Here is a 24,324-nt window from a genome sequence, read left to right on the forward strand (position 1 = left end):
TTGTTTTACTTTCCAGTAAAAAGTCTCTGACTTCTCAAAGAATATCTTCACAACAAACAAGTAAAATAAAATTCCTTCACGTAGCATCTCCCTCCCATGACAGAGTAGATTTATTCCGGAATAATCTGCTCTCCTTAAGGCCTGTTACTCCCAGGGACAATGGGCAGTTGTGACGACAATAGCCCCCTCTGAAACACTGTCTCAGACGCATGGAAGAACACTGGACACACACAAACCAAATGTTTGAGAGGAAAGGAATAAATAGACAAAAACGAGTACGGGGGTTGGGGGCAGAGGGCAGAACTGAGACCTAAAGAACAAAGTGTAGGGGTGGCTGATTAAGAATAAAACAGGATACAATCAAAGGATTATTTCACATAAAGTAAAGCTGAGGAAGCTCCAAAATCTTTATCTGCTTCCTGGTACTACCAATCTGCAATGCGGTTTCATGTAGTATTCACATACATATGCATTTATGACAGTACCCATGCTATCCTTGAATGCAGGACACAAGCTGCAGACACTCAAAGGCACCACCACACATACGCACTCCTGCCAAGATCTGCATATCTAATGGAACAAGGTAGCTGTGAATCCCAAGCCTAGAATATTGAAGAAGAGCGTACCTGTAATTTTGTCTCTCACGAGTTTGCAGGATTCTATTTCACCAATGCTCCCAAAGAGACTCCTGAATTCCTCCTGGGTCATATTCTGGGGTAAATAGTTGACTATGAGGTTGGTTTTGCTGTCATCTGTGGCTGCCCCTGTCTGCATGGGAGAAGGACAGTTTCTATTGTTGCTGGAGGGTCCATTGCTTGTATTGGATGTCGGGCCATTTGACACCTGAGGCTCCATGGTGCTAATTATCTAAATAAAAATAAAAATATTAAGCCTTTTGATATCTCAAAGACACAAAGTCTCTTTCAAGATTTGATTTTATTTTTTGTAAAGAAAGGGAACAAGATAAAGCAGGATGGAGCAAAAGAGATGGGGTTGTGAACACAGCCAATTTAGAAGCATGTTTTTAACCAAAATGTTAAACTCCCCTTGCTATTTTTAGGCCAGCCCATAGATTTTGAACACAGACTAGAATGCAGTGGGAACTCTCCCATTATTTTGTTAATGAAAAGCTAATTCCTGTTTTCATTACACAATCACTCTCAGAAATGTATACTTAAGCCACACCAAATTATAATTAAAATCTAAAGTAATAATCATGATTAAAATTATAGTTCCATTAAAGCTGAAAAAGCCAAACATAGAGGGCTACGCTCACAAGATCAAATACAGTACCTGTTTATTAACTATCTCATAAAGTAAAATGACATTAAATTAAGTGGGGCTGTTCCATATGGGAAGGGTTTAGATTTTCACTGATGCTTAATAATGATCAAACTTTAGATTTCATAAAAGCACGCTGGGGAGCTACAAAGTTATCTAATGATGTTTCTCCCCAGCTACTCTGTTGCTGTTTCTCCTGGACCTCAAATAAAATTAAAAACGTGAAGGAAAGTTCTCTCTAGGTCTCTACTTCAAGTCTAGCACAGCCCCAGATGGTCCTCTCACACATTACTTACAAAAGACTTCTCTGTATTTAAATAGTTAATTAAAGAAATATTTCCACGAATGTGTTAACTGTTTGAGGCAGCATGCATGGGATTAAGAGACGAGCCTCAGTCTCTATCCACAAGGAGCTTACAGTCAGTCCACAGAGGACACAGAAGGCAAAGGGCTGCAATAGGACAGTGGCCATGTAATGGAGGAGCAACCAAACCTGCTTAAAGGATAGGAGTACTCAGGGAAAGTCCCAAGAAGATGTTGTTAGAACTAGGTTTTACATGAAAAGTGGGTTTAAGCTCATGGAGCTGGATCATGAAGATGCCTTGTATGGTATGACAAGCACTGAGAATCAGAAAACTGCAGAGCCAGGAAGAAGGCACTTCAGGAAATACAATTCAGTTCAAAACTCTCCTGTTGGAGATGAATTCCAGAGACATCCAGAGATTTCTTTGTCATCATAGGAAAGTGGAGCAGAGTCTAGGCCTGTACCCAGTTTTCCTGGCCCCAAATGCAGTCCATCAGTCCCACTTTTCCATTCTATCTGAGCTCCACCCCTTACTCATCCTTTATGGTGTTATTTCCATCTTCTGTGAAATTGAACATCAGCTCCTTGGAAATGGGATCATGCTCTGTCATTCCCTAGTTGTGCAACTTTGGGTAAGGGACTTGAACTCTGAGAACCTTAGTGTTCCTCATTGGAGAGAGGAGAAGAACAATGCTGCCTGCCTTTCAAGGTGGTAAGAAGGATCTGGTGACAGAATATATGTAAAGTGCCTGAATGGCAGTGGGAACATAACCACAATCATTGACACCCATTAAAGTCATTCTAGGGCTTCCCCTGGTGGAAGCTCAGCTGGTAAGGAATCCACCTGCAATGCAGGAGACCCTGGTTTGATTCCTGGGTTGGGAAGATGCCCTGGAGAACGGATAGGCTACCCATTCCAGTATTCTTGGGCTTCCCTGGTGGCTCTGCAAGTCATCTGATGTGATTTCTCTCACTGACTCCCCACAAGAAAGGAGTGAGGCATATTCTAACGTCCTCTGTGTTTTATAGACAAGGAAAACCAAGCTTAGCGGATATCTGATTACTAGTAGCTTCCATTATTATTACTATTATTTGGCTGCTCTGAGAAATTTGGGGAGATAAGTCTGTTTATATAATATACATGTAGTAAAGTGTACAAGTCTCAAGGGTACAACTCAAGGAATGCTTACAAAGTGAACACAACTCACACTAAAGTAACCACCTTTCAGATCACGATACAGAAAATTACCAGCATTCCAGAAGACTTTCTTGTGTCCCCATCCTCATCATTCATACCACCCACCAAGGTAACCACTACTCTGATTTCTAATTCACAGACTTATCTTTTTTTGAATTTTATATACATGGAATCACACAAAATGTACTCTTTTATGTCTTTTCGCACATTATGTCTGAGTGTCTTTCATGTCTTGAAATGTAGAGGTACGCTGTTCTTCCCCACTACTGAGAAAATTGCATTGTATTAAAATATTATATTTTATATATCTCTTTTACTTTGAAGAACAGTGGGTTATTTTTTTTTTTTTTTAACTATTATAGATAATGCTGCTATGAGCATTACATACACATCCTATGGTGTACATACACGTTTCTGTTGGGAATATTCTTTGGAATCTATTTTGGGGTTCAGAGGTATTTCTGCTTTAGTAGGTACTGTCTATAGTTTTTCTAAATAGATGTACCAACTGACTCTCCCACTAGCAGAATATGAAAGTTCTAGTTGCTGCTCGTCTTCATCAATGTTCAGAGGCCTTTTTGTTGTTGTTGCTGTTTTTGTTTTGTTTTGCTTTTTGCTTATTTGCTCATCTGAAACATAGTGGTATAGTAAAAAAGGAATACGTTTTAGAGTTTTAGCCGACTTAAAACTCCAGTTCTACTACTTGTTAGCTCTGTGATCTCAGGCAGTTGGGCTCTTGGGCCTGTGTCCTCTTCATAAACCAGAATAACACCACCGGGCAGGGTTATTTATACATGTAAGATGCCTAGAACATAAAGTGGCTACAAGCATCGTAACTATTACTCCTCATTATGCCCTACATGGATGAGCTTTGCTCTAATTGCTTCTCCTTCTGATAATCGCAATTGGGAACTGAAACCAAAAGAAAGAAAAGAAGTCTCAAGAGGAATCAGGGAAACAAGGCAGCTGGAGGAAGGTGGGACGCGTCTAAGATTCTTTGCCATCATGTAGGTAACTAAGTGGCTTCACTTGTCACATCAGAACTTTCAGGACAACTGTGGGATTGCGTTAGGCTAGTCCAGAGAGCAAGGAGAAAGTGAAGGACTCTGTAGAGGAATCTTAAATCAAGCTCTCCTCAGCACTGATTAAAAAAAAAATGCACCCAGTAAATCCTATGCAGATGCTCTGCCCTTGAGGCAAGGGTCCAGGAAAGAATCAGGGCGTTGTGCCCAGGGGAGGGATCATGCTAATGGAGATGATGTTTTCGAACATCATCACAGCTCCTGGCTGGGAGGTAGGTTTCTGCTCCGCCAAGCCATTGGCCTCCTGGGTCTGTGCAGTGCCTCCCTTTGCTGTGTTGTCTCACTGCTTCACTGAGTCAGGTGTCCAGGCAACAAACCTAAGGAGCATCACAAACTCAATAAGGAACTTGAAAAACAGAATTTATCTAGTTCAGGAGGCTCGCCTGGCAGAACCACAGAGTTGCCCAACAGCTACATTTTGACTTAGTGGCAAAAAAATCAGTCCTACAATCTACAGAACGCCTTCCCTGAACCACTTTCTTAGGTTACCCTTCTTACAGTTCCTACACAAACACCTGAGAAATATCCTGCAGTGAGGCAGCATTTAGAGTATCAATGATGGAGTAGGACAAATGTAAGTCATACCTAAGCGTGCTGAGATTCTGTGGGACCAAGACTATAAAAGGTCATCTGACAGCTGTGTTCATTTTTAATTCACTGGATGCTCGACTCACACACACATGTGGTGAAAGCCAGTACTTGTCCCTGTGACTATCTCACAGGTCTCCCTGACCCAGAAAGGCCTAGGAAGTATCAAGTCTGCAGCAAAGAAATTTCAGTTCCCCAAGAAGCCTTCTGGATCTCCTTACATCCTGTGTGGATTTCCTAATTTATGTTGACTCCTGGAGCTGAGCCCCATCTGTGCATCAGACAATCCTAACCTAACTAGGGTCCAAACCTCTGAAAAGGAACCATGAAATACAATGTTCAGTACTGAGCTCCTTTCATCGAACAAACCTATAAATCAGGTCAAGTCATTGCCGTCTCGTGGAGATGGAGCTCTCTTTACTCTGCACACACACTCCACAGTTATCCTTTTGTGGGCTCAGAAGGAACTGAGGAAAATACACATATGCACACACACAGAGTTTTCTCAATAAAAGCGTACAGTTTTAAAGCTGAGAAACATTTGCAAATGTGTTAATATACATTGTGTAATAAGACCCCTTGCTGGTCTTAATGACGCATCCCAGGATGCAAGACAGGCTTAAAAAAAGAATCAGAAATGTAAAATGTCAGACTGAAATCTGACACACAAGAGAACCAAGAGAGTTACTTGGAAAATAAGAGAAGCTGCCAGGATGTAAATATATGGAGTATGAAACTACGGCATTTTAAGGTCACATGATAGACCTTACAGAGAGAACACCTGCAATCTCAACTTGGGAAAAAGACCAGAGGTAAACATGTGTGTTCGTGGGAAGCTATCTTCCAATAAAATCAGAAGCTGGCTTGGTGAAATTAGAACGCTTGCTTCCTCAGGGTAACACCTTTGATATTCTAACAGCACAATTTTCACTGCAAGTAAATATATCAGTTACTTAAGTGTGCATTTGTACTTTAATGAAGGATTCTGTGTGGGTCTCACAGCCAACTTCATAGCTGACCAGGTTGCAAACCCCTGACTTGCCTTCCTTCTCTCTTCTGAACGGCAATTAAGAACAGAATTACAGTCAGCATCCAGAAGAGAGCCTTGAGGAGGTTCAGTTGACTTCAAACTCTAATGGTTACACAAAGCACTACATTAAATCTTTTATGTTCCCATGATGTATTTTAAGAAACATTATACAGGCAGAAAATTTCAGGGATAAACTATTAAAGCAGTGCACAATAACGCAGGCACTCAAATCCTGTCACTGTCAATGTCGATGGTTTGAATGACTAATTACTCACACTCAATGCATTAACCTCAACCCTCCCACCTCTTTTTTTTTTTTCTGCAAAATATACAACAAAAGGAAGAGGGAAGGCCTCAGGCATGCAGCTGCAGGGTCGTTTATCTCTGGGGAGGCAGAAGGGAGAAGCAGCAGAGGTTGGGCCAGGCTTTCTTTCTCAGGATGATACTGGAAAAAAAAAAAGCCAAGCCTCTCGGCCCTTTGTGGCATCTCTGTTGCCACAATCCAGGGTCCTCCCAACTGTCCTAAGTAACCATTCGATAACATCCTTTGTTATTGTTCACCTAAAGTGTATGTTATACTGCTTCCTGGACAGGCCAGGTTATATTCATTAAAAAAGGGCTTATTTCCATGATAGCTAGATCTGGAAATGTTAGATGAATGGGGATGGAGCTCTGGAGTGCCAGGCACTGTGCAAGGTCCAGGGGATACACAGACAACAAAGACTGGGAGCTGGCCCTCACTGAGCTCACAGGGTGGATGCATGATGTCAGAGAACATCAGGGGCCACTGAGCCTAACCGTGAAATCTCAACAAGGAATCTGAGGACGAGAAAATGGAAGTGAGTTGCACAAGGTCGCAGTGCCAGAGGCAGAGATGGCACTTAAGTCCAGGTCTGTATCTCTTTGTGAATTCTTGTGACAATGCAGACATGGCCATGTGGACGAGAGCTTACTTCTACTTTATCTTTGGGGGGAGTGTGAAGATGGTTATATCACAGAAATGTGCCTGAATATAGGTGTGGAGATATGTCTATTTCCTTACTTTTCTGAGTAGAGTACTTGGCAGTTCACAAAGAATGGCAGCCTCAACTCCGAGCTCCACAGTAGAGAGACCACATCTGTTTTATTTATAATAGTACCTCCTGCATGTAGGACAGGGCCTGAGAATGGGTATGTTCTGCATTAAGAACGACTGAATGAATGAAAGTCCTTGCAAGTCCAATAGTTCGCTAAATCCTTCTAACATCCCTGTGAAGTATACGCCAATAATTTTAGTAGTGTCATCTCCATTTTCTGTATAGCAAGAAGACAGAATACTTATTGAGTTCCTATCATATGCCAGACATACATTTAGATATTATTTTAAATGCAGATTTTAAGAGGCATTCATTCAAGCAGGACTGCTAAAGCTTTGGCCGACATGGACCCTGTAGAGAACTTGCTGAATACCATTGCCCTTTCTCCTTAGAAATATATATATATATATATGGACATAACACTTTGGGTACACTAAAATCAATCCTTGGTCTCAGACTAAAATCTCCCAATCGACTCTAAGAGTAGCAATATAATCAAAGGGCAGAAACTTCCCTTCTTTCCCAAATCACTCTTTTCATGTAATTTCTTGCCCTCAGAATTCATTCATTTATTCCAACAAATATTTATTGCCAAAGGGTCCACATGTCAGAGGAGAGAATAAGCATGTCCTATGGCCAGAAAGTCCTTTAAGTGTATTAAGCAAGAGCCATTCTGAAATCCTAAAAAGGACTTAAAGCCTCCTTTAATGTTTCTTCCATCAGCTCATGAATCCCTTACAGCTCCCTCTATCCCCCACTCTTCACAAGGCTTTCCTGTGCTCAAGCTCAGGGGTGGGGAAGTCAGGTTAGAATTATAGGGCTGGTCTCTCACCTTACAACTGAGGACATCACTATTTCAGGCTCCAGAGAGGCAAATCAGGGGTCCCACCATAGCCCCCTCACCAGTTCTGTCAGCCACACCATGTCACAGCTTTGCTCCAGAATTTTCCATAGAAGTGGCAGTCTGACAATAAACTGTACGGTCTTGCATTTATGTATCTTAACCTAGTTTACACCGTCAGTATTTACGTCATGAGGCAAAATAAAAGATTACAACTTTATATTACAGGAACCTGCGCCTGCAGAACTCACTGCTGACATTTATCATCAGAGAGCTCCGTGCAGGGCCCTTATAACTCTATCACGCCACACTCAGCTATCCTCAACTTCTGATTTTCTAGGGGAGGGGTGGCCTTCATACTCCAAAAGCAGGCAAAAGGATCAAGAGAAAAGAACCTAAGAAGGTCACAGGTATATGTTTCTTTTTCAAATATTCTCCCTTCTACTTTCAGCACCCTCAAAATGTCAGCATTCCCAGAAACTAGAGAGATACTAAAGCACTGCGCTGATTGCAAACATGTCTCAGGTGTATACATCTGAGATACACATATGTATTTTATTAAATATTTTAATGCATATTTAAAGGTGTTTTCTTTTACCATGTTGGAAGGACTTTTGAAAATTTATGTATAAAAGCTAACCCTTATGTAATAGAACAAGCACTCCCAAGAGCATGAGGAATAATGTTTACCAAGGGCAGTCACTGAATCAAGCCATTAAAGAAATAGATTTAAATTATTCATGAGAACAAAAATAAAAGTCCTAATTCTCTTTGTAGGCATTTCCCACTTAACCCTTATAAAATTCTGACATGCAGTATGTGAGACTCTGGTGGAGCAGCCCAGACTACTGCCTCTCACCCCCTTTTCAAAAGCCTGAAAAACAAATCCCCAAAGTTAGAAAATTACACAGCAGGCTCTGTGTTCCTGAAGACGTATTATTTTTAGGAATAATTCTTCACTTCGCTTCTTGCTCCTTGAAAGATACTAAAAATGTCCTTACAACCCCCCCACCCTCCAATTTCATATTTCTTTAAAGTTTTGTCCATCAGCTCATAAACTCTATACTCTCTTCTCCTTTTCAAGAGGTTTTAATTTGCTCAGGTCCCTTCAGATTAAGTTTTTTCTAAATGCAGTGCTTTTCTGGTTATGATTCAACTGGGACAGAGACATAAGTTATTAATGGGGCCCGAGAGGAGGGGCTGAAATCTATGATCTGATCACTCTAGGAAAAGGGAACTTGGGAATATACCCCACCACCAAGGTAATGACTCATAAATTATAGGTGATGACTCACAGAGACCGCTAGACAGGAGAATCTGGCAGAAGACTGCCCGCATGTCCCCCCAAACCATTTGTACCAAGTTTTTGTAGATTCTGCTAGAAGGTAACTAGAAAACTCTAGAAAAAAGATTTAATTCCAACTGGGGAAAACATGCTGACAGTTTAATAATACCTTTGGGCAGATGCACAAATAACCTGAAAGACCTATTTACTCTAGGAAGTCATGTGGTAATAAATTCTCAGCATATCTTTAAAACAAGTGTATTCAATTCAAGACAAGTTTATTGAATGCTTTATAGACTAAGGCATCGTTGGAGGAATTGGGGAAACAAAAATAATTTGATCCCTGCTCTTAGAGGGTTCAAGTTGAGAGAATGAGAAAGGAGGGGAGATAAATAATTAAAATCAATGGTATACACTCCTTTCTTTTAAGCAATTCCCTCCAGACTGTCTCTGATGACTCCACCCCTACCCCCTCACCAAAAGCACGTAAATGAAATTATATACAGACAAGTCATATGCCACTCTGATACTGAACTGACAAGCCTGTCTCTAGTCTCAATGCTTACGTCCTGAACAAATGACTATTTGGAACGATGAGGTAAGCTTGAGGCATTACTCCTCTGAAACAGCATCTTCGTCACTGGAGATGAGCACAGGGCCTGCCAAAAGTATTCTCAGTGGTGGCAGTCAGGGTTGTTTTTTTTTAAAATCAGCAGCCACTGGAGAGAATAAGAGGCATTAATACTTAAAATAGCAGGGCCAGCATTTAAATGAAAAGCATAATCAAAATTTAATTTCTCTTAGGCATTATTCTCAAATTCACAGAAATCCGAGTTTTTAATCTTCTTCCGTAGACACATCACATACATTTCTCCTCCTAAATAAATACTGGCCTCCTTAATATCTTACAGTGTCCCTTTAGGGCTTCAGTTTTGGCCTAAAATGATCTCCTAGTGTGCCCATCCTGGGGCAGTGCTGCTAAAACCCCTGAGTACTTGGTTTTAACAGATTTTTACAGAAAACTCTCCAGAGCAGAGGGATGGCTTGATCATCCAGTTCACTGTAAAGACAAGGAAACCTTCAAACTGCACCCCCACCCCACTGTCTATTCAGTCTTCTTTTCCAAAATGGCCTGTAAATAAATACAGTCCCAAACTTTCAATAAGCTCTCTTTGTTAAAGACATATTTGAAAAAGAGATGTTTTCATATTAATATAAATGTAATTTCATGGGCAAGCTCTCAGGCTTCCTGAAAAAAAATCACCTTTAATAAAAAAATCAATTGGAAAACAATTCCCTTCCCATTCTACTCCCTAAGACCTCAAACTCCGAATATTTAATGTAGACAAAATAACCAAAATGCCTAATAATAAGCTATGAATTCCTGTTGGGATGGGAGCCAGTTGTGATGGTATCTATGTTATCTTCATCTTTCATACAAAGAACACTAATGAGTCACTTGTAAAACTGTCCACAGACTAAGTCAGACTTCTGATTAAATGCATAAAGAATAGCCAGTGGCACAAATTATGTAAACATATTAAATACTGTGTATTTATAAAAAGCCTGGCTAGTGGCTCAGAGTGTGAGCAAACTCACCAAGATTCAGCTGTAAAAAGTCATGGGTTATTCGGTATCTATATCATGATCTAAAGCATTGGGTCACTTCTCTGAATTTGTTCTGTGCACACTCAGATTAAATTTTTCAGAAATCCACATAAAAATCTTGAAAACAGATACTTATTTTCTTAACGCAGTTGGGGTAGAGATGAGGAAGAGAGCAGAGGGAAGTGGAGGGAATTGGCATCTAGAAAAATCTGCACAGAGCAATGTTTGCTTTGTTGAGAGGAATTGTATAATGCCGACGGCTCTTCCGGTTCAAAGGAGAGTGATTATCTGGGGACATTACGAAGCCAAAGACACTGAGAGAAACAAAACGGTTCTCAGCACCTCAGTGCATGTAATGTAAGTGGCCAATATATAAATTAGACCCATGGACAAGGCACATAGCCTCATAGTACATCTACCTGTTCATCAGTGAAAAGATTATGAACATCAATCTGCTATGGTAGTTTTAAAAATTACTTTATCACACTTGAAATTTTGTTTTTAATTTCCTTCTTCACTGACTTCCTCTCAGGTTTTTTCCTTTGTTTTTGTATAAGAAAGAAACATTAGAAAAAAAGGGACACCCTCTGGGAAAGGAAGGGGGAGCAAGTAAACTTAGGCTCTAGCAAACCATGGTTGGTGATAATGCAGACTTGGGCAGGGAGAAGTGTGGATCTGAATTATCTCTGGACAAAATGCTTACTGAGAACATACATAGAAATTCAAGGTTTGCAAGTGTTGCTTTAAAGTGCTGTGAAATAGTCTCTCTTATCATTATAGGTGGAAATATAAGTTGGCACAACCTTTCTGAACCTTATGTTCATATTCTTAGACCTGTTGATCCATTCTGAAGCTCAGAAGAGAATCCAAAATTCTGTAGACCAAAAGTATGCACAGTAAGGTATATTAAGAACAGTGTACCTAGAAGAGTGAAAAAATAGAAACAATCTGAGGGCCCAACAAAGGGGGTGACTAAGTTATCGTATAATTTTGTGATACAGTATTCTACAAATATTAAAATTATGTTTATAATGCATTTTTATAACATGAGAAAATATTTGTAATCAATGTAGAGAAAAGGTAGAATTAAAGATGGATTATGTCAATTACATAAACATGCACAGAGTAGGAGGGAAAAATGAAAATGCTAATAATAAATAGTAGGATTATAGGTGATTGTTATACTTGTCACCATTTCTGTTCTTCAAGTTTTTTGTTTGTTTTACAATAGCACCTTTATAATCTGAAAGAAAGTTATATTTTAAAAAGAAAAGAAGCATCAAATACTTCAACCCAGTTCAGACCCAGTATTAACAAGGATGCCATCTCCTTCCCAGAGCCATCCTGCAGTATTTCTCCTTGGCTACACTCTGCTTGTTTCTACATAGGAGCCCAAATGAATAAAAATCGCATTTCTTGAGACAGTCTCTGATTTGGTCTCCCCTTCACCTAAATCACTGCGCATTAGCAAGGTTACACTCTGAAGTCTGCCTTATTGCCTGGTGGCAATCTTCATGAGGACAGCAAGGAGAGTGGATGATTTATAAGAAAACTGTTTCTTGGATCAGGGAGTGAAAAGTACTGATTCGTCCTAAAAGCTCCTGCTGACAAACTCTGATATTATGAACATTCTGCACTTGGACAAAAGCTCCCACTTTTCTTAATTACATGGTTTGAGCAGGAGCCTGCTTTCAGGATCTGCCCAATCATACAAGAGTCATTTATTCTCCCAACTGCAGCTGCCAAAATTTCCCTGATCTCTGTTCTGTGCTCCATCTTCAAGGACATCTTGTGAATGTATGACACTGTCAAGCAGCATTCCACGCTACGCTTTTTAAGCTTCTCGCTCTCTCTTTCCTGCTTACGGAGATCTTCCTAATACATATTTATAAAAATCTCATGAACAAGAGGCAAAGTGGAGAGGCAAAAAAAAAAAAAAATCACAAATACCAAATATCAGAATACTTCTATCTGCTTTGAGGCAAATACATTATTATGGCAATGAACAACTAATATTCTCTATTATCTGTGTGATGGGTTTACTTTTATTTTATGGATGCTGCATCCTGTAATTCACTGGGTTCCCTCTTTGTAATACTGCTAGGAAAACGAGTGCCAGATCTGTAGCCCTCTCTGTGTGAAGAAAGAGCACAGGACCTCACTGCAGCTAATTTTTCTTAAGCACAAACCTTACCCCTGAGTTTATCTTATTTTTAAAATTCTCTTCATTTTCCTTCATCTCAATCTCATTGTGCTATTTTTCAAACTCTCTTACTATATGCATTATGATGTGCTTCATAACAGTGAGAACTCTGGATTAGAACAGAGGATAAATATGTTACTATTTCTGTCTTCACAATCTTTTGTCTTTATCAAAACATGCCTTTTAAATCTAATTCATACCAATTGGGCAAGAGTCAAACTGGTATTTTAAAAATTGAGAAATAATCAGCCTTTTGAAAACACATGATAAAGTTCCAAAATTATTATATATGCATATATATGTGCATCTTTTTAAAATTCAAAGTGTGTAATAAATAATTCTCAGGTAAGGTCTTTTAAGGGCTAATTTAATACATCCCTAAGAATAATTTGGATATGACACATCCAAATTATAATACACTAAGGTTATTGAAGAGTTTACTTCTTTGAGTAGGGTAACCAATCTCCTCTGAAATCACAAAATAAATTTGTTTGCAAGGTCTTCCGACTCTTGATATGTTCTTTTCACCCCAGAAATCTACCTTTTAAAAGAGTGAAAGACTACCAAATATTCAGAATCAGCTGTTGTCAAATCAGTGCAACCTAAACTTCTTTGGTTACAGGCATATTTTAAAGCAAGTTATAGTGTATGTTGGAGAAGGCAATGGCACCCCACTCCAGTACTCTTGCCTGGAAAATCCCATGGACGGAGGAGCCTGGTAGGCTACAGCCCATGGGGTCGCTAAGAGTCGGACACGACTGAGCGACTTCACTTTCACTTTTCCCTTTCATGCACTGGAGAAGGAAATGGCAACCCGCTCCAGTGTTCTTGCCTGGAGAATCCCAGGGACGGCGGGGCCTGGTGGGCTGCCGTCTATGGGGTCGCACAGAGTCGGACACGACTGAAGCGACTTAGCAGCATAGTGTATGTTAGTCGCTCAGTTGTGTCTGACTCTTTGTGACCCCATGGACCATAGCCTGCTAGGCTCCTCTGTCCTTGGGATTTCCCAGGCAAGAATACTGGAGTGGGTTGCCATTCCCTTTTCCAGGTGATCTTCCTGACCCAGGAATTGAACCCGGGTTCCCTGCATTGCAAACCGATTCCTTTCTTGTTTGAGCCACCAGGGAAGCCTGCACTGCTTTAGTTATAGGCATATTTTAAAGCAAGTTATAAGTCACAACTTAATAATGATAATATAGCAGTTCATTTGAATAGCCCCTTCCCACAACTGAAGTTAGCTTTTAAAAGAAGAAAAGCAGTGTAAAGGAACAAAAAGCCAAGCTAACTTCCTTAACATTAATGAGTTCCTTCGATGAGCCAGAAGCCATTCTGTTAAATGCCAGCGATATGAAGGAAATAAAAGAGGTTCCTGCCTGCAAGGAAGTAAATAAATAAGTAAATAAGTAATTACTAATATAATGTCATAAATGTGGTAATGGAGAAGCACATATCAAGTGGCTAACAAAGTCCCTGCCTGGAATGTGGCAAAGGCTCAATCTCAAAGGAGATCCTGTGATAAGGCTGATTAAAAAGTACTTCGGTTTACACAGGAAGATGTCTAGGCAAGCAACTACCATGAAGTCTTTCCAATACTACCAACAGCACACAAAAAATGGTGATACGTATCTCCACGTATATTACTTCACTTAATTTTCCCACAACTTTGCAAAGTAGGTAACTGTCACTCCTATCACTTACAGATGAGGCCTGAGGCTTGCAGTGAAGTCACTTGACATATAGTGGAGAAATGAGGCTTCAGGCAGTGCCTGCTGTCAATCAGCCAGAACACAATCTGAACTCAAGTCTGAAACCAAATTCTGTGCCCTTTTCTAAACCTCCAAGTCTGGGCAGAGAATTCCTATCAGCATAAAAGGCAATCCAGTAGTCTCAGGGAAAGTCAATAATCTAATCCTATTAAAACAATTCTAGTCTATATATCTGCTATTAGTCAGTAAATACTGCCAAATAAATTGATATTACTGGAAAGATCTTAATTCAAAATTCTACATCGTGTAATGGAAAGAACATGAAGTTTAGAGTTGATCTGATCTGGGTTTGAAAATGAACTCCAGTCTTGACCTTGGCTTAGCTACTTATGACTCTCTGAGGTGTAATTTAAATTTACTCATTTGAAAAATGTGAACAATTTTCTGTCTGCCTTGCAGGGTTACTGTGAAGATTGAAAAATAACAAATTTAAGGCATTTGGCTCAGAGCTTGGCACAGAGTAACCACTTAGTATATGTTCACTCCTGTTGTCTAAAACATAACATACTGAAAATATGTGCCCATTAAAACGTGTTGCAGGTGGCAAAGTTGAGAGCTGGAAAGATCTGTCCTTGGAATTTAATTTCTGAAATAGAAAAGAACACTTAAAAACGTTACTACTCATCAGCTATATCAATAGTCATTTCTATTTTCAAAATGCTTCACAAGCATTAACTAATAAGTTCTTACAATAATGCCAGTCAGGAAAATACAGAGCAAAGGGGGAGAGATTAAGTGAACTTTAAAAACTGAATAATGAAAGCACCATTTTAATCACTTACAAACACAATTTCAGGTACACTTAGCCCTTTTAAAAAAACTCTCTACTGTGAATGGGTTAAAGTTAGATACTTCAAATGCAATAAGCAAAGTCATTAGGGCTTCAGATTTCTCAAAACGAAAACCCTCTTGTTTTCATGGGAAATTTCAGCAAATCACTAGTGTTCTCTGTATACTGCAAGTGGAGGGCACTCCTGGCTTTCCACATGGACCTGCTCAGGGTTTAAGAGCAGGGTGTATTCTTGGTCCACCCTCCACTTGGATGGCTCCTGCCTTCCTGTGGATCCCCAAGGGCAGAGACATGGACCAAATGCATTTCAGGGATTTTCCAGGCTACCATGGGAAAGGTGTGTTGGCAAGAGCAGAAATTACATGGCAAGTGTTATTTCCCTGCAGAAATGAGACGAACCCTTACAAAGCCACTGGGAAGAATTCATTAAATCACAGGCTAGACGCAGGAGAGTTTGTAAGCACATTCAACATCCCATTTAATCTTCCTGAAGATCCTCAGAGGTGGTTGGGGTCTATTCTCCTTCCTCCCACCAAGTGCATTTTACAGGTGAGCAAACTGAGAATTAAGGAGAAAATGAAGGGTAGAGTGACTAGTCCCTGCTCATAAGGTGCAGAGCTGGGATCTGACTCCCATCTGCCTCCTTTACCCACCACAACCTCCATAAGTCCTTGGAAAGCATACTCTGTGCAGCAGTGTTCTGTGACCAGCAGTGACAAAGCAGAGCACACTGTGTTCTCTCCCATGCCATGCTCCGTAAAGCACTCCTGTTGGCCCAGAAGGCCCTCTTCTCTCATCAACAGGCCTAATGCACCCTCCCTCCCCACCCATCTTGGCCCCTTCCTCTGTGCCTTGTACACATTTCCAACACGGACATTGAGCATGTTGCATCGGAACTCTCCATCTTTCTGTCTCCCTCTCTCACTGGACTGTGAACTCCTTGAGCACAGGGACTGTGTTTGATTCATCTGTAATCCCAGGGACCAGCTCCAGGTTTTATTAGTAGAATAAATGAGTGAAAGGATGGCTCTCTGTGCTCGAAGCGAAATCTGTTTTCCTTGCTCTGTTTCCCACCATTCAGCTCTTATCATAAACCTCTCTCATCTCTCTCTTTCTCCTCTTCAAAATCAATTTAAAAATAGGAGCACTTTGATCTTTTAAAGCTACACGTACTTACCTTTATTGTTTCCCTCAACTTCTTTAGAATTGTTTCAAAAGACTGTATTTTAAGGCCAGGGGTCTTTCATTTTCTGGGTAAGGCCATCTTTATAGCCTCTGTCTCTTCACCTGCAGATTCCTTTGACCTCTGATTTCCTCTGTTTCAGGCCTAAACTCAAATTTCATTTTCGCTTTGCATTTGAATCTGGCTGAAGTCTGAAGATTAAGAGCCCAGAGACCATTTCCACCTGTAAGGTTTTCTACATGTCACATAGTCCATAGCCAAAACCAAGGGGGTTTCTTAATATTTGGCCGTTAATATCAGAGTCTTTCATGCTGGCCATTTTTTCCAAATAAATAAGAGAATACATTATCATGCAATTACTTCTACATCCATCCAATTCAAACCAGTTCAAACACTTAGCAAATATCCGTCGCATAGCATAATGTTTAAGAACACAGGTACCAGATCCTGAATGTCTAGGTTCAAATCTTTGTTGTGCTGTGTGACCTTGGCCATATTACTTATCAGTTCTGTGTCTCAGTTTTCTCAGTATTGGTAAGGTTCACAGGGATGAGAGAGTTGGACTATAAAGAAAGCTGAGCACCGAAGAATTGATGCTTTTGAACTGTGGTGTTGGGAGAGGACTCTTGAGAGTCCCTTGGACTGCAAGGAAATCCAACCAGTCCATCCGAAAGGAAATCAGTCCTGAATATTCATTGCAAGGACTGATCTGAAGCTGAAACTCCAATACTTTGGCCACCTGATGTGAAGAACTGACTCCTTGGAAAAGACCCTGATGCTGTGGGAAAGATTGAAGGCAGCAGGGAAAGGGGACAACAGAGGATGAGATGGTTGGATGGCATCACCGACTTGATGGACATGAGTTTGAGTAAGGTCTGGGAGTTGGTGATGGACAAGGGAAGCCTGGCGTGCTGCGGTACATGGGGTTGCAAAGAGTCGGACACAACTGAGCAACTGAACTGAACTGAACAGAGATGTGGCAAAGATTAAATATTTTACTATTTTAGATAATTGAGTTCCAAAGCATTTGATACCTGCCCTCTAGGAATTCAGGTCTCTAGGGATTAGCAGATAGATCTGTAAACAAAGTTCCAAAATTCGATAAGGGAAGTGCCATAGTCTGAAATGCTTCCTGCGGTATGCTCCTTTCACGTTATGTCTCCTCCACGTCTTTGAAGGTGTGCTCCCTATCCCCTCAGTAAAATGCTTCTCCCATCACCATCTAAATAACCCTGACATTTTGCAAAACTCAGTTGAAGCCAGGCTCCCTGACCCACACAATCTTGGGACCTCCTCTCTCTCCTGTTGTAGCACTTACCATCCCGCATTCATTCACAGTCTACCTGCCTGTCTCTCCACAGACTGGGAGCTTCCTGAGAGCAGGGCCTGAATTTTGGTTGACTTCCTGCTCCCTGCATGTAGTACCTGGAAAGAAATCAGCTAAAGCCCACTGAATGAGTCGGTAAGCAGAGGCAAGGGCAGGGTGTTAGGAGAGTTAGAGGGAGAGAGCACGAGGACATCCTGGAAGAGACTTCCTTTTTCCTGACCCACCAGACTCTGCAGTGTGCTGAGAAAGAGGAAAATGTGGTTCTGAATTTTTAAATTCTTTTCTTAAGCCGGTTCTTCACTCTTCACTTTAGATGAGTGCAGGCATCAAGATCAAAACAAACACGAACTAATAGCTGAGGGGGTCAAATAAAGTCTCTGAGAATCACAATACTAACATGCCATTAACCACAAGAGGAAGAAAATATTTAGGGCTTCATCCAGTGCTCTGCACAAAAGGTGTGCTGTCAAATGCTTGGACAAGTATTTTTCTACTGTTAAAAGAGTCTAATGGAGAGTTTGTTTCAAGTAATTTTAACTTTACACATTGCTAATGAAAGCAATGGAGCTTTGGGATAAGAGTTTTATTTCTCTCTCTCCTTTTTAATCTTAAGATTTTTAATCTAATTTTATGCAATAGTATATACAATGGAGAGCAAATAAAAATATACAGAGGTTTCTATCTATATTATTTATATTATAAAACCAATATTCTTCAGTGGCTCACACTGAAGTGTCAAGTAGATTTATTTACAATTCCAGTTAGTATAGGGGCCTTTTGACCTATGAAAACACACATTTATAAGTACTCAAACTTAAAACTAGAACTGAACTCAGGATTTCAGATTCTGAAGCCCTTTTACCAAGTACCTTTCTTCATAGAGCCTCAGGCCTCTAAGGGCTTGTGACTCCAGAAGGATGGTGCTCACACAACTTTGCGATGGAAGACTGGCTGTTCCAGTCTCTATTATAAAGATCTGGCGCAAATCAAATCTTATTTTCCTCTGGCATCCACAGTCCTTTCTGAGATGATATCCTCAGTTTTGAGGTTATCCGCTCTCCTTTTTCAAGGCTATACAATGGGAAGTAGCTCACATATTTTAGTCTAAATCTCTTCCTGTGAGCCTTGCAATAAATGATCGATGTATAAAATGCACACCTTGAGGGGAATGAACTTTAAAAAAAAATTCTACTACATAGCTAGTAGTAGAACCTGAACCAGCCTGTTTACATATGCTGACAATTAATCCTCTGAACAAGCCACTAAAGTAGGTATTATTAGCCCCATTTTATAGACAAACTGAGGCTCAGACAAGTTAGTGACCTTATAGGACTCCACTACAGGTAAGAAGAGAAAGAAAAAACTCTCACTTTCTCTGATTCCAAAGCTCATGATCTTTTTTTGTATGTTGTTTGCTTTGTTTTTGGCCACGCCTCATGACTAGTTCCCTGACCAGGGATTGAATCCATGTCCCCTGCAGTAAAAGCACAGAGTCTTAACCACTGGACTACCAGGGAAGTGCCCAAAGCTTATGCTCTTAGCCAATATAATATTTTTATGAACATAAAGAATCCTAAGATAGAGTCAATGACTCCTGCACTTTTCAGGTCCAGGCTTCTGCAAAGAGCTACCAGGAGATCTTATGAAATTACTTGACAAAACATTCCAACTGACCTTGTCCTTAGCTGAATGATTGGCCAAAACTTTCTTCTGACCTTCTCAGGACGTTTACTCCATTTCACAGCCTCAACTGTAGGGAAATAGAATAGAGCCTCTCCCTCATAGACAACTTATGAGCAGAGACCTCTGCGTACTTATGAGTTCTCTATGTCGGGCTTTACTGAGGCCCAGATACCTCAACCTAATCATCTAATTACTTTTCCAGGGATAACCACCCCACACTAACTGCAGGCAAGGCAAGTCTGTCACCCCAAAGTCAGCAGCTGGACGTATAAAGCCCAGCCTTTCAGAGTAGGACATGGACTGTTCTATCTCATCAAGTAGAAACAGGACATTGGCTGAACTGTGGTGGCCTCCTGGTATGTCCACAAACATGTACTCATTAGTGCCACTTTCCATTATCTGTATTTTTAAAATAACATTCCATTATGTGAACTAAGATATCACACAATATATATTACCTACTAATATCCACTTTTTAATTTACTCTGCTGTCTATCTGCCCTCTCTAAAGTGAGAGCTCCATGAGGCAAGGGACTTGTCTTAGTCATCACTGCATCTCCAGCACCTAGAACAGTGTCTGGCATATAGCAGGAACTAAACAAATATTTGAAGAATGCGACACAAATTAATATTGTATGATAATAATAATGATGATCATTAGCACTTTATGTGCCAAACACTGTTTTTAGTCCTTAATATGTATAGGTCAATCAAATCCTCACAAGAGCCCAATGAAGAAATTGAAGCATAGGGAGGGTAAGTGATTTACCCAAGGTCATAGTTGGTAAAGCCAGGATTTGAACCCTGACAATTTTGATTGAAATCCCTATTAATAACCACCAGGCTAAATGCCTCTTATTAGTCCCCACCTTTTAAGAGGTGAGGAACACATAATGGGAGACAGAACATGGGCTTTGGAATCAAACAGACTAGGCTTGGAATTCCAAATCTGACATTTCCCACTCATGTGACCTTATGTGAGTTATATAAGCCATTTGGTGCTCTGTCTTCAAAACAGGAATAAAAATACCTGCTTCCTAGATTTGTTGTGAAGTTTAATGAGATAACCTAAGCAAAGTTCTTTTTGCAAAGTCTGACACATACACTATAAAGGGCCACTATTACTGTGAAACATCATTGTTAACTGTGTGGTACAAAGAGCAAGTGACATAAGGAATCGAGAAGAAAGAAGAATTATTGAGGAATCATAGATGAGTCATGGTGATCAGGAGAAGTTTCATGTAAACAGACATACTCAAGATCTTTAACTTAAAGTTATAGAACTGTGGTTGGTGAGCAACAAGAGTGTCAAAATCAGTCTTAGCGATAACAGGGCTTTGGGGCCAACATCTCTCTCATAGGCTAGAGTTTAATAGGCCATCAGATAAGAACCTGTTTATGGACAATCTAACAGACATCCAACTACATCATTCAATTAACAATTAATTAATGAGCACCTACTGAGCCAGATACAGAGATAAACCCAGTCTTAAGTGTTGAGGTGGTGGTGAAATGGACAAATCAGCAACTGATTATGCCATGTGGAAGATCAATGATGGACGGATGCTGGCAGTGCTCACAGAGGAGGCTCTAACCCGGCATCACACAGGCAATCTTTCCTGAGTGAGAAATCACCTCCAATTTGTCTCAGGGAGTCAGGCGAAGAAAAGCAGTGGATGTTTGAGACCCAGGGATCTGTCTGGGCATAAGTACAGCACAGCACAGTGCCGCTCCACAGTGCAGAACGAGTGGAAGGCAGAGAGGTGCAGGACTTGACTCTGGAAAGGTGAGCAAGGCCAGGCCATGGAGGATCTCCTGGGCCTGGTGAAGGTGGTGGGCTTTGGTCCTGAGCCACAAATCTATTTGGTAGCCATCTCTGTGATCGCATCTCAACTTCTGTGCCTGTAGCAATACAGTGGTTCCCCATGAAATATGAACAAAACAGCACCAAGAAAGAGAAAGAATACATTATTTTTTTTAGGCTTGCTGCCAAATTTTCTCTGGGACCCTATTTTCTTCCTAAATAGATCACAGGGACTTTTAGCACTAGTGTAGTTTATCATCGCCTCATGATAACGTTCCCCCTGTGTGCTCCAAAGTTGTTTTAAACTCAACTCTGTTCAGCAAATGTTACCCTCTCTTCCCCAGTACAGTACCCAAACAACTTGATAAATATTTGGTGAATTAGGCTGGATCCATTGAGTGACAACTACATAAGGTAACATTGTACCAATGGGCATGGCTGGGGCCCAAGGGGAGGAGGGGATAAGAAGATGACTATCGTCAGTTCGGTTCAGTTGCTCAGTCATGTCCGACTCTTTGTGACTGCATGGACTACAGCACGCCAGGCCTCCCTGTCCATCACCAACTCCTGGAGTTTACTCAAAGTCATGCCCATTGAGTCGGTGATGCCATCCAACCATCTCATTCTCTGTCATCCCCTTCTCCTCCCGCCTTCAATCTTTCCCAGCATCAGGGTCTTTTCAAATGAGTCAGCTCTTCGCATCAGGTGGCCAAAGGATTGGAGTTTCAGCTTCAACATCAGTTCTTCCAAGGAATATTCAGGACTGATTTCCTTTAGGATGGACTGGTTGGATCTCCTTGCAGTCCAAGGGACTCTCAAGAGTCTTCTCCAATACCACAGTTTGAAAGCATCAATTCTTCGACTATCATAGCACCCTCAATAAACCTGAACTTCTAATGATGCAAATGAGGCATGCATGACCATCACAGGCATGCCCCAAAGCAGACTGCAGGGTGTTGCATTCTTTCAGTGGTGGCCTGTTCATGTGGTAGGAATCTGAATCCCACTCTCACAGCACTTTCACCAAACACTCAGTTCTTTGAGGGCAGAGGGCTATGTCACCTTTATTATAATAGATTCTCAGAGATCACCAAGTGCTTAGTAAATATTTATCAAGTGGATCTATTTAATCCTCACAACACTCAGAGGGATAAATATTTTACAAATTTGGAAACTGAGGTTCAGAGAGGTAATGTGACTTGTTGAGGTTGTAAGGTTAGTAAGTGGTATAGTAAAAATAACAACAATAATAATTAATGCTATTTTTAATTCTAAGGAACCCCACCCTCCATTTATCATTCTCCAAATGTCTCTGTCACAGATTTTTGTTTCATTCTAAAGTGGGAAAGGTTCTCTCTGCCTGAATGAAACTTGTAGTTTATAATTTGAATTCTTCAACTTTGGTGGGCTTTTCCATGCTGCCATTCCAGGAGTTCCAGTGGCTTTAGGACAGATACATCTGCCACACTGTATGTAAAGACACTCTAGCACAAAGTTTCTCCAATACTGTCCCATTCTCTCCCCAATCACCAGGTAAGAATTAATCCAATTTCAATTCAGTTTAGTACATCTTTATTGAATACCTACTACGTGCCAGGGACTTCCCTGGTGGCTCAATGGTAAAAGAATTCGCCTGCCAATGCAGGACACATGAGTTTGATCCCTGGGTCGAGAAGATCCCCTGGAGAAGGAAATGGCAACCCACCCCGGTATTCTTGCCTGGGAAATCCCATGGACCAAGGAGCCTGGGGGGCTACAACCCATGGGGTCACAAAAGACTCGGAGACGACTTGGCAACTGAACAACAATAGCAAACAACAACTATGTGCCAGGCACTTTATTCAGTACTTCCAAAAATAAAATATTTAGTATGAGAGTCTTTATGTCTGTCCTCTTATGATTAAATCACATTTTACTTACTTTCATGCACAGAAAAATCTCAAGGACAGGTAGTAAGCACTCAAGGGTAAAGACCAATGGACCCACCTATCTTTGTAGAAGAGTACTGTGCTAACACATAGTAGACATCTTACTACAACTTCATGAAACTGAATAGTTCTTTAAAATTTCGCTCTGGAAATAGACAAAATTGACAGACCTGGGTTCAAACCAAATCCTTGCCCAAACAATTATTGACTATACAACTTTATCTTCCAAAATCTCAGTTAGCTCATCCATAAAACAGGCAAATTAATATTTACCATTTAAGGCTGTTTTAAGGATTAAAAGAGATGCTGTCTGTAAGATGCAGTGCCTGAGTCATAGAGCTCAACTAGTGAAAGCTAATTTCATTATTTCTAGTCCTACATCTAGCTCATCTCCACTACTTACTATTTTCATTATTATTATTACTTTGCAGGTTCAGTTAAAAGAGCTCAACCAAGGAATGAGATTTGCTAGTTAACAAATATTGTAATTAATAGAGAGCACCAACATATATTGGGCAGACATTAATTTTCAAAGATCTAGGATATAATGTTCCATATTAAATCTAAAATAATTAGAAGTTGTCCTTTCTTTAATAATTTGGAAGATACTAGAGAACTTGCATTGCACAGCTCTGGAAAAAGTTGTCTAGTTTTTTTCCCTTTGGATAATTCAGAGCTCATTATCATCTAGAACAGTGATTTTCAAACTTTACTAACCATGATCTAACAAAGTAAAAACAAGTAAGAAATATATTGAACACAGCAACTTCATATTGCAACTCAGAACATCAGTAACTAAAACAAAAGTTTCACGAAATAATACCCTTACTAAGCACCAGCAACTGAAATTTTCTATTTCATTTACTATTTTAAATGTTTAAAATTCTGGTCAAGACTCAGTAAAACAACATTAGGCCAACCAGAACTTAGTAATTTAACTAATATTGTTATCTTGTCTGTTCAAGCATATGAAGGATATAGTTTAACTGATCTTTCCATCAAGCTGTGAAGCTGTAGTAAATTCTATTTTACAAATTAGAAAACTGAAACTCAGAAAGGTTAGGTGACTTGGACTAAATAGACTCCCACAAATTGAGGACAGACCCAAGATTCACAAGTTTTCTAACTTTGTAAATCAAGCTGTTTAAAAAGATTATGATAACTCAATTTCATAAACATTTATTGTGCCTACCATGTACCCAACACGGAAATAAGAGACCATTTGGCACGATCTCCACCCCCTAGGGCTTCCAGACTACCAGAGGAGAGTAGCACGTCTCAGTACATGCACTTGGAAGTCTGAAGTGGGTACTTTTCTATTCTGGAGGAAATTATCTTATTCCCAAA

General features: G+C 40.3%; 1 protein-coding gene across 10 annotated transcripts in view; it reads right to left on the minus strand.

Moving 5' to 3' along the window:
* The window catches only part of ELAVL4 (ELAV like RNA binding protein 4), a 151,799-nt gene that overhangs the window by 48,340 nt on the left and 79,135 nt on the right, over nucleotides 1–24,324 (minus strand). For all 10 annotated transcript variants that reach the window (XM_081485564.1, XM_081485563.1, XM_081485569.1 and 7 more), the window contains one exon: nucleotides 627–867. In XM_081485564.1, the coding sequence (XP_081341690.1) occupies nucleotides 627–867 (241 nt within the window). The remainder of the gene's footprint in view (nucleotides 1–626; nucleotides 868–24,324) is intronic.

This window comes from Giraffa tippelskirchi, chromosome 5 (assembly GCF_054371585.1).
Source record: "Giraffa tippelskirchi isolate mGirTip1 chromosome 5, T2T-mGirTip1v1.2.pri, whole genome shotgun sequence".
Lineage (NCBI taxonomy): Eukaryota > Metazoa > Chordata > Mammalia > Artiodactyla > Giraffidae > Giraffa > Giraffa tippelskirchi.